We start from the raw sequence: 15,754 nt of genomic DNA on the forward strand, positions 1-15,754 counted from the left end.
GAAAAGTTGTATCTGGCCTGGACTAGAGGGTTCTTTTGCCTCTGATCCTAATACTTAGCTTATTTAGATAATGTGAAATGTGATTTTTTTCGATGCGAGAAAAGTTATTGGGTATCTGGCCTGCATGTGCATTTTTTTTAAGTTCATGAAAATGAGGTGAATATGTAGTTCTGAATTTAATGGGCAGTGTGATCAAGATTCCTGATGTGAAGGGTTGTTTAAATTAGTGGAACATAGAAAAGAGTTCTTAGGTTCTAGCTTGTATCGTCTGATTTGTGAATTTTGTTTATTTTTTATTAAAGATTCTAGTAAAATTTTGCTTGTTTTTTTTTCAGGTTGGATTGTTTTATTGTTTTTTTCCTAGGGGAGGCAGTATCGCCTAAAAAATTGCCTGGGGTAATAATTTTTTTTATCCTTTTTAATTTATTTTAGGGTTTGTCAGATCACGGGATAAGTCATGCACGAAATTTTACGGGTACTTGGTTCGAACTCAAATATTCAGTCGGTTTATTGAAGAACGAAGTTTTGTTTCTGATATGGACTCTAGTCTCGCCTTTTTTGACGAAGTCTCTGATAAGTAAGTCTTTTCATTTTTGTAGTGCTCCACTTGTATCAGAAATAAACTGATGGATTTTTGTAGGCGAAAATGTCAAAGACCCCCGAAAAAAATCCAATAAAAAATATCAATACGAATTCTAGCCACATAAAGTGCTGCCTTAGTAAAAACAGTGTATTTATATATTGGTTCACACAGTTCCAGCCAAAGATCCTGTACTATTGATCTCTAAATTTTAATAAATTGTATTCAGAATTCCCAGGTGATTTCGGAGCAGGCAAAAGTGGACAGAAGTACGTGGGGATGCAAATGCTGAAATACAACTCGTTGCAGTCTATCAAATTCTCCTGCCAGTCTATCTTTGATTGGGAGACATGGTAGTCTCCAAATCGAATAATTGAACAAAAGACATAATGATCGCATAAAGTACGTAAAGTATTAAGATAAGAATCCTTTTTGCCCCCTTGAGGCATCTTGGAATTCCATTAATACCTTAAAAAATATGACTTTGTAAGGTTTTTCTTCGGGTAGTAAAAAATAATGAAGTTTTAAAGCAGTACCGTATTTTTGTCGGAGTTGCCATGTTGAACAATGAAAATAAATAAGTCAAACTGATTAGTTAATTTCGACAGTGCTTTTTATGGCACTTGGTATTTACCAAGTGCCATATAGCGACGGTAAATTCTGTTGGTTCCGGTTTTGCTAGTTTAGGCTTTTCTAGATAAGCTAAGACGATGAAATATTGCAGGCGTATCAGGGAGCAGACCAGATTAAATTAGATATACTTGTCTCCCCGATTTGACCATCGGGGGGGGGGGGATGGACTGACGGTTAATTCGGAAAAATTTGAAAAAATGAGGCATTTTTAACTTACGAACGGGTGATCGGATCTTAGTGAAATTTCATATTTCGAAGGGTATCGTGTCTCAGAGCTCTTATTTTAAATCCCGACCGGATCCGGTGACACTGGTGGGAGTTGGAGGAGGAAACCTAAATTCTTGGAAAACGCTTAGAGTGGAGGAATCGGAATGAAACTTGCTGAGAAAAATAAGCACAAGTCCTAGATACGTGATTAACATAACTAGAACGGATTCGCTCTCTTTGGAGAGTCGGGGCGAGGGTTAATTCTGAAAAATTAAAAAAAAATGAGGTATTTTATACTTACGAAGGAGTGATCGGATCTTAATGAAATCTCATATTTAGAAGGACCTCATAACTCAGATCTCTTATTTTAAATCCCGACCAGATCTGGTGACTTTGGGGGGGGGGAGTTGGAAGGGGAAACCGGAAATCTTGGAAAACGCTTAGAGTGGAGAGATCGGGATGAAACTTGGTGGGTAGAATAAGCAAATGTCGTAGATACGTGATTGACGTAACCAGAATGGATCCACTCTCTTTGGGGGAGGTAGGGGGAGGTCCAGCTTTGGCGAGTTCGGTAATGAGGTATTTTTAACTTACGAGTGGGTGATCTGATCTTAATGGATTTTGATATTTAGAAGGACCTCGTGTCTCAGAGATCTTATTTTAAATCCCGACGGTATTAAGCCTCTGATTTTCCTTTTAAATTAATCTATTGATTCTCAGAATTTTGCTAGAGCTCATACTATATGAGCTCTTAGCTCTAGTTATTAATAAGAAATCAAACATTATGTTGATTCCCGAAGACACCTTCCAAGAACTGATGTCATAGGTTTTTTATCTTATTTTTGCTGATTTTTCGCCATTTTTCTTGAGAATTGAACCCCGCTACTATCAAAGACGTTTCAAATACGATAGGAAGGGTTTTTCTTTTAAAATTAAATTCCTGATAATTCCCTAGTTGTAGGGCTGCGTAATTTCAGAAAATCAGATTGTTAATTTTCTTGGTAATGTACTGGTAATTTAAAATGTACTGGTAGTTTTATGGCTGTATAATTTCACACGATCAGATTGTTAATCTTTCTTGGTAATGTGCTGGTAATTTAAAATAGCTCTAGTCTATGTGGTTTCTATGGTTTTCTAAGGTCATTGGATCCGAGAACTGGGAATAGGATGACATACCAGGGAATCTTCTGGGAAGACCGTGAGAATAAAAAAGTGCATTTAACGCCATCTTTTATGGCGGGGTCTTTCGGACCAATCTTGGCCTATTGGATACCTTATATCTACCCAATTGTGTTTAAGTATCTTTTTATACTCTCATCTTTATGGATCATAGTTATTTTGACAAGCCTACATAAACTCTTCGCTCTTCATCACGTCTGTCATAAATCCCTCTCCTGTTCTCCAACTATTCTTCCTCTTAAATATCCCTTAACTTGGGCAACCAAATCAATGGCTAAAGAATAGGAATAGAATTGATTTAACGGTGAGTGAGCTCGAACATATGGATTAAAAAAGTAAATTTTTAATAAATTTCTTTTCGCAACTGAAAAAAAGGGACGTCAGTTTTATGTCTTTAAAAGTTTCTTGTCTTGTACTGTACTTGTCTTGTACTTTCTTGTCTTGTACTAGCGTAAATATTTCCTTCTCTTAATCTAGACCTTCACCCATAACTAAAAGAATATTTGGAAATCCTATCCTTGAGCACGAAATTCAACCCAACTTAAGTGCTACTTTCGTAATCTCCCATTCTTATTTTTGCACACGAACAAAGTCAGGATGGGCTTTGAACAATTTATTGATACAAGAGCTGAATTGTCTGGTGATTGACAACTTGCTAAGCTATAAGAAAATAAATTATTATATTGGTCGAACTCTGCATCACTCCTTACCACTTATTGAAACTAATGCAATCTCCTCCTGCCCCTCATCCTCCACGCTTGACCCCGCCCCCAATCTTCTCTGGCTAAGGTTTGGTTGTGCGCAGGTGTGGAATAGTTCCAAGGCTGCCAGTAGGAGAATTTGACAGAATTCTAAAAGCTGCTAAATCTACCAAAGAATTTAAAAATCTGCCAATAAATTTCAAAATCTGCCAACAAATTTCAAAATCTACCAACAAATTTCACTAGGCCATGAAAACTGCCAAGTAGCATAACTGCTATGATGCCCCACTTTTTTCATGGTGGGTTGTGCGTAACTACGGTAGCATGTCTTTAATCCATACTCATTCACCCATATATTTTACTCTGTTGTTTCTCTCCAAAATAATCTATGTATCCCCTCCCATCTCGCTCTCTCTCACGTGCTTGCTTGCGTTACCTCACTGCCCCTTCCATTTCTGTACGATAAACCTCAGAATTTATTTTGTCCGACCTAATTGATTATCTCTTAGTAACTAAAGTGTTGTCCATCTAGTGCAGTATGTTGTCTTGACAATCGATTTCATTGGAAGCAAAAAAGCTAAATGAGTAACGGTTTTATTGTTTTTTTTCTGGTTTCTCTAGAACTTTCGCTTTTACTAGGGACGAGCTTTTACTAGCAAGAAATATTCTGCGTAATTTGTTATATGATATACGCCGAAGGGTTTCCCATTCTCTGGGAAGTAAAAAGCTAATTGGGCAATGGCTTTATTGTTGTTTCTTTCTGATTTCCCTTGAACTTTTGTTTTTCTAGGGACGAGCTTTTTACTAGCAAGAAACATGCTGCGTAATTTGTTAACGTAACAATAGTAACAATTGTTTTTTAACTATTTTTGAATGATGCATTACAGTTACTATAGTACAGTAAGTTCATACTTCACAGGCTCGTTTTTTGTAGTCTGATTGCTTAGGTTTCTCTAGGAAACTTGTTTTACATTTCACCTTCTTCCTAGGACAACTATCACACTCCCTTCCCCCAGTAAACTCGAGCCTCGAATCTATGTATCCCTTAGAATTCTAGTAGCAGTTTGTTTGCAAAACTAGCTGAAAAAAAAGCCATGTGAGCTCTTGGCTCTTGTTTCTTTTTGACTCTACTACGAGTTTAAGACTTTTTGAATGTCATTACCTCATATGCGCAAACCTATCCTTAGAAATTCTTGAAATCAGCTAACTAGCTGCTAGAAGTGGTCACCCTAGCGGAAAGGATAAAATTCTAAGGGGATCACAAGATTTTCTATCTCAGGTTTCCCACTCTCGCCACCTTGTGCAAATTTCCGAGCCTCTCGTGCTACCTGGTGTACACAAAATGGAAATTAGACAACTCCTTGGCTTATGCGTTAAGATATTGGGAATCTATGGGAGGCACCATACAACAAGATATGCTGCGGCGAGATGATAGTGGGCCTTAATGCGTATTTGTTTCACGCTTGTATATACTCACTGATCTTGGCTAGTTTAGGAGTAATGCTTGTTTATGAGTTATACAGCTTTAAATGCTTTTTTCGCCTAAGCCTGATTGGATCTGTTTATTTTGGCTTTGTGATTCAACGGAGGGAAAAAATTGACGAGGTAAAACGCACCGACGAGGATGAGCAGGGTATAAAAGGCTAGTCGTTTTCCAGCCTCGTAAGATGGTTGAGCATCTTCACTCCACCATCATTCCCTATCCTCACAAGGGAAATTCTGTATTATGGTGGCTTCGAGATGGATCTTTAACGAGTTCACTTAAACAGAACCGTGATTACAAATCGTGTAGCAGAGTGACCTTGAGGGGTGGCATCCCAAGAGGCAATCATAGCATAGGAAATGACAGAGCAATGCATCAGTATTTTGAGTTTATGATGGAGGAGGAGCTTGCCTAGTAGTTATGGCATTCTGCGGCTTGGTGCTACGATGATTTGTTAGTAGTTATAGATGAAAAATTAATGTGATGGACGGGGAATTTCCAATCGCTGATCGCATCGCTAATTCAACGTGGAAAATTTAATCACATTTACTGACTGGAATCCGCGTTTTTGGAAATGTTTTCATTTTTCATATTTTGTTTATAATAAAGTTGAAGAGACAGAATTAACTAAATAACTGCAGTCGGGGTATGTTAGACCTCGTGTCATTGTACCTTATTAGAATTTTACAGTATGATTGAACTTTGTTCAAGATTATTTATTAATCGATGTTTTACAATAATAAATGTTAAATGTACAATGTTGGAATTAATTGATGTTTAAGCTTTGCTATATATTAAACTACTACCATTACTACTAACAACTCACTGCAACACCAAGCCGCCTGAGGCCAACACGGCTCCGCATGCTCCTCCCCCAACCCAATCTATTCAAAGCCTCCCTCTTTTCACCATCCCGATCTATTCAAAGCCTCTCTCTTTCACCATCTCAGGAAGTTCACATTTCTTTTAAATCTTTCTTTATGACATCCTCCCACCTTAACCGCGGACGACCTGCTTTCCGTTTAGCCCTAGACGATTGGCTGAAAAGTAAAATTTTAAAAATCTGTCATGTATCATCCGAAGAACGTGCCCTAGCCATCTCAACCGTTCTCTTATATAGCACTAGGAAGTGGGATTGAACCAAAATTTTCGTACAGCCTGCTGTTTGAAATACGATCAGTCAGCCGGGTACCCAGAAAAATCCGTTGGCAATTTTTCTGGAAAAAAAGTCTTGCAAATCTTCATCCGCTTTTCGGAGCGCTCATGCTCCAGAGCCAAATCTGACCACTGTCATCACTGTAGCTTCCAATATTCTAATCTTGGTTTGCAGACTTATCTTCTTATTCTCCCAAACTGTTTTAATTGTAAAAAAAAACTTCCTGAGCCTTGGCTTTTCTACTTTTAACATCTTTACTGCTCTCACCGTCTCAAAAATTAGGTTGGTCTTGTAAACCGAATTTAGAGAAATCTCTGTCTTCAACAGATTTGCTAACGTCTTTAACTTAATATTTTTTAACTTAAAAGTTAATATTTTTATTAAACTACCTTTTGACATGCTAAGATCTATCGTTGTTATCTCTACTACCAAGATAAGTGAAGTTCTCCACCTGATCAACCTTTTCGTTACCAATGTCACCTTTTCATCTTCACTTATTCCTAGCCTTAGTATTTAGTCTTCTTAACATCAATTTTCAAACATATTCTAGCATCCTGAACTCGGAAAACCTCTAAAAGTTCATTTATTTTGCTCACTCTTTTATTATGCTTAAATCATCAGTGTAATCTAATTCCAGGAGAGTTTTTCCTTCCCGTTTGATTATGTGGTCTCTTATTGTCTTTCCTGTGCTTCTTAAGGCAAGATCTATCAGAATGATCCATATAAAGGGGGGATAGAGCACAACCCTGCTTAACTCCTGATTTAATACGAAACCAGTTGCTACCCTCATTTCCTACCTTAACCGCAGCGGTTGTTCTCGTACATAGTACTAATCACTTTGATGTTTTGGTCTGGTATACCATACAAGAATAAGACCTTCGCTAAAGCTCTTCTATCAGCTGAATCAAACGCCTGCTCATTATCTATACAGCTGGGGACTAAAGGTTTTGGATGACTCAGACACTTCTCAATTATTAACCTAAGAATAAAAATTTGGTCAACGAATCCTTTACCCTTCCTAAAACCGCACTGTTCTTCTCTTAAAACTTTGATTACACCATCTCTAAGTCTAAAAAGTGTCATTATAATGAGCAATTTGCTACCTACAGAAACCGGACTAATGCTTCTGTAATTACCACACTCACTCTTATCACCTATCGTATACATACAGGGGTTTAATTAGGGTTTTTCTAGAATCGCTAGGTACTTCCTCTTTATTCAAAAGATACTCATGATCTTCAGTAACTTATTTCTAACCTTGTAACCACATTATTTAAGAAACTTACTTACCATACTATCAGCAGCGGTGGATCTTATTATTTTTTTAAACCCTTTTGATGCTGTTACTAATTCTTCCTCACAAATAAATCTCCCTTCACATCCAAGGTGTCGTAAAGTTTTTCATCTTCCTCTGTATCTTTTTCTGTAACTCTATTCCAGTTTAGCACATTCTCAAAATGTTCTGCCCATCTGTCTTTAACTCTTTCTTATCATTAATGGTGGCCCCGTTCCTATCTTTAACTGGCACAAGTCCAGATTGACTATTCCCTCTCAATTTATTAACAAGCCAGTACAATATTTTACTATTATACCGTCTAGCTTACGATGCTATAAACACCTTACGATACAAATAAAACCTTTGATGTTGTACATCCTGGAAGACAAAAGTACAAACATTCTTACTTGACTTGTTCGCCTTTCGATTGTTATTATTATTATTACAGGATCTCAGGTGGAGAGATTGAAAGCACTGACCGATTCCTGGACCTTGAGAGCCATGGATCTGCTAGCGATAGAACACTGTTTCTAACCCCACCCGACACAACTGGTTTACCCGAAGGTGTCCATTATACTTATAGTGTGAGTGACTCTTTTTCCTTCTTTGTACTAAAATCTATAATTCTGTTGTGTTAAACAAAAAATTAGCTAGTGCTATGTAGCTAAATCTCAACATGTGCTTTTTCACTCAAATTTAGTGAAATTTTCATCATCTATTTTTAGTGTAATTTGTATATATATAATTTGCACTATAATGACACGCAACAAAATCTGCGATCAGAAGAGAAGCAACAGCGAAAATCACAACAAATCTCAGAAGAATACAAATCTTGAGAAATGTATGAGTTTATGAAGGATAAACGGAACGGAGGAATCGAATTCACTCCAGAATTTCTTATTGAAATTGCTGATTTGCCTCCACTTGACTTAAAACTAAAGATTTACAAGATAACTATGCTAACGCGTAATTCTAGAGCTACATATATTCAAGCCTGCTACGTTTCATACCAGGGACCGAACAAAGTCGGTCTCAACTTACTGTATGGTTGAATTACATCAGTTTATATAAGAGATATTTTTTTTTTTTAAAGGCGTATATTTTTCATTTTCACCGACTACACAGCCTCGATCGTCTTTTAGTTCTAGTTATGTTGGGAGAACGGTTCCCAATATGTGTTGACATGCTTAGGATCTTTACATTTTGTAGTTTGTCTTCGACGGCTATAAAGTTTTGACATGTTATTACGTGTTTGACGAATTTTTGCTTCGAAAAATTGATCAAAGAATCGGTCTTAAACTTGATGCTTCAGTGTGTTTGAAATACAGAGTGGTGCATTTGGTGGGCCTACTTTCTGTCAGATAACTTTTTATAAATGGTAGGGGCACAGAAGGTCGAGAAGACGTTGACGAGATACCCACCCTGGACGCCCCACGACATCCAGGACCGACGAAAACGGAATTATCTGATTACTGTTAGAGCAGTTACTGAGGACACAGTCATATCAGCTGGGTCCTGCCATTTTTTTATATGTATATTTTTGTATGAAACGTTTGACAGCCAAGTTTGTTCTGAAAGTGCTAAAATTTGACCGAAAACAGTGTCGCGCGAGCATTGTTTGGGTTACGCAAGACCTACTGAGTGCCGACAACGACAATCAGATCTGCTCAAAAGGGTCATAAGTGGTTACGAAACATGGTTATATGGCTCTGATGTCAAACTTAAAACTCAATCATTACCTCTGCTTTACCCCCTGTGTCAAAATTGGCCCCTCTCAACGCTCTCTGGAAGTTTCGAATCGATCCTTCAACCCATACCCGAGATTTTGCAGACGGATGTATCCCAAAAAATTGGATGCATTTACTCAGGTATGTATGACAGTCCATGAATATAACCTTGTCAAACTGGGAAATTTGGCCTACCTAATGACCCCTAAGAGTTCCAAGCTGATTGCCAAGAACAAACACGCCTGCCTTTTTTTTTTACCAAGACAATGCGTATTTTTCGTAAGGTAGAGACGTTGTCCTTGGAGACTGCGATGATCACATTGACCCCGGAGGCATAGATCTTCCAATTTTACATTGATTTAGACTTCTCCCAAGTTTTTACGAATGTACTTTCGCCCGAAGAGGTCAGGGAAAAAATTATATGTTAGGCACAAGGCTCTTTACTAGGCCAGTGAGTTGCCTCTGATCCAACTATTTGGGAATACAGCCAAAAAAATCAAGTCTTCGAAAGTTGTGGAAAGATGTCATAAAAAATCTTTCTAGGGAGTTGGCACTGCATGGAAGGGAATAAAAAGTGAAGCTAAACTTATTGAGATGATGGAGTATTTAGCATTGTTTGCCACAGTCAATCTGATGTTACAATCAGTTGTCAGTAATAGTTTCAGCAGACTATTCAAAGGCTTTTTTCAGGTTCAGCCAACGTCTAAACCAAATATCAAAAGCCAAACTTGGTAAACCAAACAAGGTTTAGCCAAGATCTTTTGAGTTTGTTAGGATTATGTCTATTAAGTATGCAATGAATGGTTGACATATGGTTTAGATTTGTAAATTGTATCGTACCATTACTTTGAGTAATTTAAATTATTGACCAGTCGAATGAAATTTTCTCTTATACCTTATAAAGTACTGGCTTGAAAGTTATTGACGGATCATTGGGAAAATTAGGTTTATTTTAATTCTTTGGTTCGTAGATATTGAAATCGTGTTTCCAACAACCAGGATAAATAGCGAGTCAATTAATCTGATTCAACTTATTTTCTAATGGTATAGGAGTTCAAATCGATAAGTCTGCAATGAAACTTGATGATTTATCTAATTGACAAGCTCGACTAAATTCTTCAGGCCTTCGGCATGTCTGCGCAACTCGCTCCGATTGATTCGACATCCACAAGTATAGAGTAGTGTGGGGCAGTCTTTAACTTATGGCCTCGCACTCGAAAATGCGACTGATTAAGGCTTTTAAGTCATGCACCGACTAGGGCACTGTTTAGGGCTGTAAGAATAAGGGCTTTTCAGTCATCCACTGATTAGGGCTGTAAGAATAAGGGCTTTTCAGTCATGCACTGATTTGGGCTGCAAGAATAAGGGCCTTTCAGTCATGCACTGATTAGGGCTGTAAGAATAAGGGCCTTTCAGTCATGCACCGACTAGGGCACTGTTTAGGGCTGTAAGAATAAGGGCTTTTCAGTCATGCACTGATTAGGGCTGTAAGAATAAGGGCCTTTCAGTCGTGCACCGACTAGGGCACTGTTTAGGGCTGTAAGAATAAGGGCTTTTCAGTCATGCACTGATTAGGGCTGTAAGAATAAGGGCCTTTCAGTCGTGCACCGACTAGGGCACTGTTTAGGGCTGTAAGAATAAGGGCTTTTCAGTCATTCACTGATTAGGGCTGTAAGAATAAGGGCTTTTCAGTCATGCACGTTTTGACAAATGGAAAAACTCAAATGATTTGAAGCTACCTTTTTTCAGAGGATTAGGGCTGTAAGAATAAGGGCTTTAATTAGGGCTGTAAAAATAAGGGCCACATTAGCTGACAGGCTTGTTTAAACAATGTAACATAATTTAAATCTCCTTTTCTCATTCTTAGAAACAGATTAGAAACGGTCCTTATATCAAAATTGCTTCTATCTCATTTTTAATTAAGATAAAATATGTATTGGGACGGGCAACTGTTTATTAATATGATAAAATATATATATTTGTACAAGAAACTGTTTGCTAAATTGTGCTAGTAGTTTTAGGAACTCTCGAAGTTCTAAAGTCAGAACAAATCATAAAATATGTATATTCGTTTAAATGACTTCTTTTTAATAATTGCTAGAAATCCAGAAAAGGGGAATTTTTCTTGTTTTTGAAGTTTACATTGCAGCGGGAATTCTCTCAGTTCCTTTTGTGTGTGGATATGGAGAGAATTTTCATTCAAAACTCCCAATATAATTTCATTATATTCAAAACATACAGTTCAATTTATTTTACAAAAATGATGTCAACGTCGCCAAGATAGTTTTTTTCAATACAGGCGTGAAACCGTAAATGAATAGTGTTCTAAAACATATAGAAACTTGATTTTGTCACAGGTAAAACTTTTTATTTTCTTATTTCTTCCCAGCATTATGACTGAACTTGGAGGTATCGATCACCTCCTCTAAGAGATAATATACCCATCTATGTTATTGATTGTCTGTTTTTTGAGGGTACTCATTGGTCTCTTACAACTACGCCCGACCTGATATTTTGCTGCTGATTATTCCACTATGCCTTAAACTCTTGAATTCCTTTCCTAATTTATGTGTGTCTTTTCCAAAAATCGTATGCTTCTACAATACAACTCTAGGTGAATTCACACAAAGGTCGAGATAATTCAGATTCCTCCAGAATTATAATTTCTATTATCCAATCCTACTTCGCTCTTCCAGCGTATAGGTTTGAGGAGAAATATAGGTAGAACTGGTAGAACCACATAGGTAGATAGGTATACCCGTATTGATATATTCGCTCTTTCGTCGGTATATTTGCTCTACGATGCATCCAATTTGCTCTTCATATCCATTGTATTCGCTATTGAAAATTCCTTAAATAAAAAGAGTATGGGGATTAGTTGAAATATTATTGTGGAGGATTTATAATATTCTTCGCCCCTCCCCTTTTGAAGTTTATTATCAATGTTATGGGTATATCTAGTATTGGACATGTCGACGGTAATCATAGTAGAGATCAAAAACAAAGAGTAAAAGAAATCTCAAGATGAAAAAAACAAACGGAATTACGGCTAAAAGGAGGATAAGGATAAAGATCCTCCTGAGCCATTGCTCGTGCATAGGGCATCGAGTTAACGTTTCAGTTGCTGGGTGTTTTTTACAGGGACAAGTAGCAAGCTTGTCGCCCAACCTTGCTGCAGCGGGGATCGAACCCTGGTGCTCCGTATTAAACTACGGCCAGTAGATGAAAGAGACAAACTAAAAGGACGCGAATATTTCGCCTGTATAAAACAAGGCGCCTTCAACACTAAAAACAAAATGAAAAAATATGAACTAACCAAAAACCAAATAAAATCTAAAACAAAGAAATTAAAAAAAAATATATACAATTGTTGCTACTGTGATTGAGCACCACAGAAGCTAAATAGACTTGCTTCAATGAAACAACTGAAGCGACAGGATGAAAATAAAACAAAATGAATATGAAATTAATTATTTAGTTTGGAAATTATCCTTTTGCTTGCTTTTATTGCTGCTTTTCTCCTATGTATTTAATCCAGCTTAATCTAGTCCCTTGGTGATTTTGTCAACCTTTTTTACCCATATTAGCTATTGGTTAACTTTTCAGAAGAATTTTATAAATCCCATCAATATTTAAATTACCTCTATGTCAATTCGTTGTTTACTTTTGTCTATTTTTGTCTTTTTCTTCTACTGACCGTAGTCTTGTTTATTTTCTTCATCTTGAGATTTCTTTTTCTCTTTGTTGTTGTCATGGCTGACCAGTTTGGCTTTGTCTTTTTCTTTGTCTTTTTTGTCTTTTTCTTCTTCTCTCCGTAGTCTTGTTTATTTTCTTCATCTTGAGATCTCTTTTTCTCTTTATTGTTGTCATTGCTGATCAATTTGGCTTTGTCTTTTTCTGTCTTTTTCATCTACTGACCGTAGTCTTGTTTATTTTCTTCATCTTGAGATTTCTTTTTGTCTTTGTTGTTGTCATGGTTGACCAGTTTGGCTTTGCCTTTTTCTGTCTTTTTCTTTTTCTTTTTTTGTCTTTTTCTTCTACTGACCGTAGTCTTGTTTATTTTCTTCATCTTGAGATATCTTTTTCTCTTTTTTTTTGTCATGGCTGACCAGTCTGGCTTTAGATCTTTCACTAGTAGATATTATTTAAAGTAGCATTATATGGAGATCTAAAGCGTTTGACAGTCTTTTTTCCCTCCCTTTTTGAGTTTATTATCAATATATCAGGTATGTCCAGCGTTGGACATGTCGTCGATAGCTAATGGTAGAGGTCGCTTAAAGTATCATTTTTTAGGGAAATTTATAGTATTCTAAGGCTCTTCCTCTTTTTAAGTTTATTACCAATGTCTCAGGCATCATTGGATATTTCGTTGACGTATTCTGGCAGAGATTGCTCAGAATAGCGTTGTATGGGGGACCTGAAGTGTTCGAAGGTTAAGTCCGTCATTGATGTTTCAGGCATATTTGGCATGTCGTTAGTGTATCGTGGTAGAGATTACTTAAGATTGTGTTGTACAGGGGTCAAACGTTTTCGAAATTCTTTGCTCCTTCCCTTCATAAGTCTTATATAACAATGTTTTAGGCATGTCCAGCGTTAATAGAGCTATGTGGCAAGGCAAGAGTTACGTGGGAGTATATTTCCATGGATTCAATTTTCATGGGGAAGGCAATTTTTCATCGAGGGGGAGCTGGATTCGCGGTATTGTTTATAAAAAGATCAGGATTTAAATAATAAAAGAACAGCTTTTTCATCTGAAAGAAAGGAGCAGCATTAAAACTTATAACTAACAGAATTTATTACGTATATGAGGGGGGTTGCCCCCTCCTCAATACCATGCTCTTTACGTTTAAGGTTTGTTTTTAGAATTTTTAAAAGAATCTTTTTATTCTAATTAAACGGTCATTGTGTTTCAGGAGTCATTCTTAAATAATCGGAACGAAAAGTCAAACTATTCCGTAAAGAGCAGGATATTGAGGAGAGCGAAGTATTACGTATTATGTTGCTTCTATATGGTGATAGAGATCGCTTAGAATAGATTTTGGGGGGAGGTTTATAGTATTCTAATTTCTTTGCTTCTTCCCATTTTCAAGCTTATTTTCGATGTTTCAGGCATATTAGACATGCTCTAGCCCGTCCTGGTAGGGATTGATTAAGAAAGCGTTGTGTCGGGGTCTAAATTCGAAGGTATTTGCTCTTCCCCTTATTAAGGCTTTATACTAATGTTTCAGGCATGTGCAGTGTTGAACATGTCTTTGGTATGTGCTGGTAGAGATTACTTAAAATAGCCATTTGGGGGAGGTCTATACGGTCTTTACTCTTCCGATTTTTAAGTTTATTAGTGATGTTTGAGTCATATCGGATTTATTGTTGTGTATCGGGGTAGAAGTTACTTAAAATAGCCTGATGTGGGAGTGTATTCGCAGGGCTTTGTCCTTCCCCTTCTTAAGTTTTATTATCAATCTTACAGGTATTTCCAACACTGGACGTGACGTTGGTGTATCCGGGTAGAGTGCCAGTATCAATTACGCCTGATGCCCTACCTGGTCAAAAGAATGTCAAACCTAAGTTTTCGTTATCTCAGAGAACTCAGCAGGAAACCAGACTTCTGATTAAAGCAGCTAAACGGCATGCAGACATCCCTATGCTATGGGCGAAACATGTGCTGGCTACTTGCTTTAGGTTGTCTTTCTGTTTTTCATTTACTGTATTTCATTTATCTATTTTATTTTTTATCCATTTACTATTTTTCTTACAGGGCGACAGTGTAAGACATATATCTCTCCTAATTATTATGCTATGGGCGAAACATGTGCTGGCTACTTGCTTTAGGTTGGCTTTCTGTTTTTCATTTACTGTATTTCATTTATTTATTTTATTTTTTATCCATTTACTATTTTGGTTGCATGAATTCAAAAAGGACTAAGCAGAGATTTTTGCATTCAGACTGAAAAAGAAAAGAAAAACAACGACATCTAGCGATACCAATTGAAGTTAGTTTTAAAATTGAAATGATTCTTACATTTATTTTATCGTCTTTTGTTTCTTTCTTTTTTTACATTAGGCCGAGGATATTAAATACCCCCCTTTGCAAAAGATATTTATTGTTTATATATATATATATATATATATATATATATATATATATATATATATATATATATATATATATATATATATATATATTGTTTATATTGTTTATATATATATATATATATATATATATATATATATATATATATATATATATATATATATATATATATATATATATATATATATATATATATAATATATATATATATATATATATATATATATATATATATATATATATATATATATATATATATATATATATATATATATATATGCACTGTTTACGTATGTGTAAATTTTTTAATTACTATCCTTTGTTCTGAGGACTAACCCAGCCCTCAATATTTTACAATAATGAAAACGATTTTAAGAATAAAAGAATCTGCATTTCCAATCCTGAATTTGTGCCAGTAATGAGATTATGCGAAAACCAACAATCCAAACAAGAAGAAGAAGAAAAATCACATGTTCCATATCATTTGATTTGGAATCAACATTATATAGGTTGATGGTAAAGATCTTAAACATTGTTATTGCTAGAATCATATTGTTCTTGCTTGTAAATATTAGTTGATTTTAAATGGGGATATGCAATAGTCATTACAAGGAATTGAGAGAAGAAGAGATGGATGCACTCTCCTTGATTAGACCTTGTAAACATATGAAGAAGAAGAAGATTTTAAAAATAAAATTAACCATCCATACAAGAAGATGTT

The 15,754-nt window shown here is 36.1% G+C and overlaps 1 protein-coding gene across 1 annotated transcript in view; it reads left to right on the plus strand.

Annotated features, from left to right (window-relative positions):
* LOC136038254 (DENN domain-containing protein Crag-like) overlaps positions 1–15,754 on the plus strand; it is a 150,499-nt gene that overhangs the window by 66,048 nt on the left and 68,697 nt on the right. Inside the window, exons 13-15 of the mRNA XM_065721371.1 lie at positions 433–577; positions 7,664–7,799; positions 14,410–14,621. Of these exons, the coding sequence (XP_065577443.1) occupies positions 433–577; positions 7,664–7,799; positions 14,410–14,621 (493 nt within the window). The remainder of the gene's footprint in view (positions 1–432; positions 578–7,663; positions 7,800–14,409; positions 14,622–15,754) is intronic.

This window comes from Artemia franciscana, chromosome 17, assembly GCF_032884065.1.
Source record: "Artemia franciscana chromosome 17, ASM3288406v1, whole genome shotgun sequence".
NCBI lineage: Eukaryota > Metazoa > Arthropoda > Branchiopoda > Anostraca > Artemiidae > Artemia > Artemia franciscana.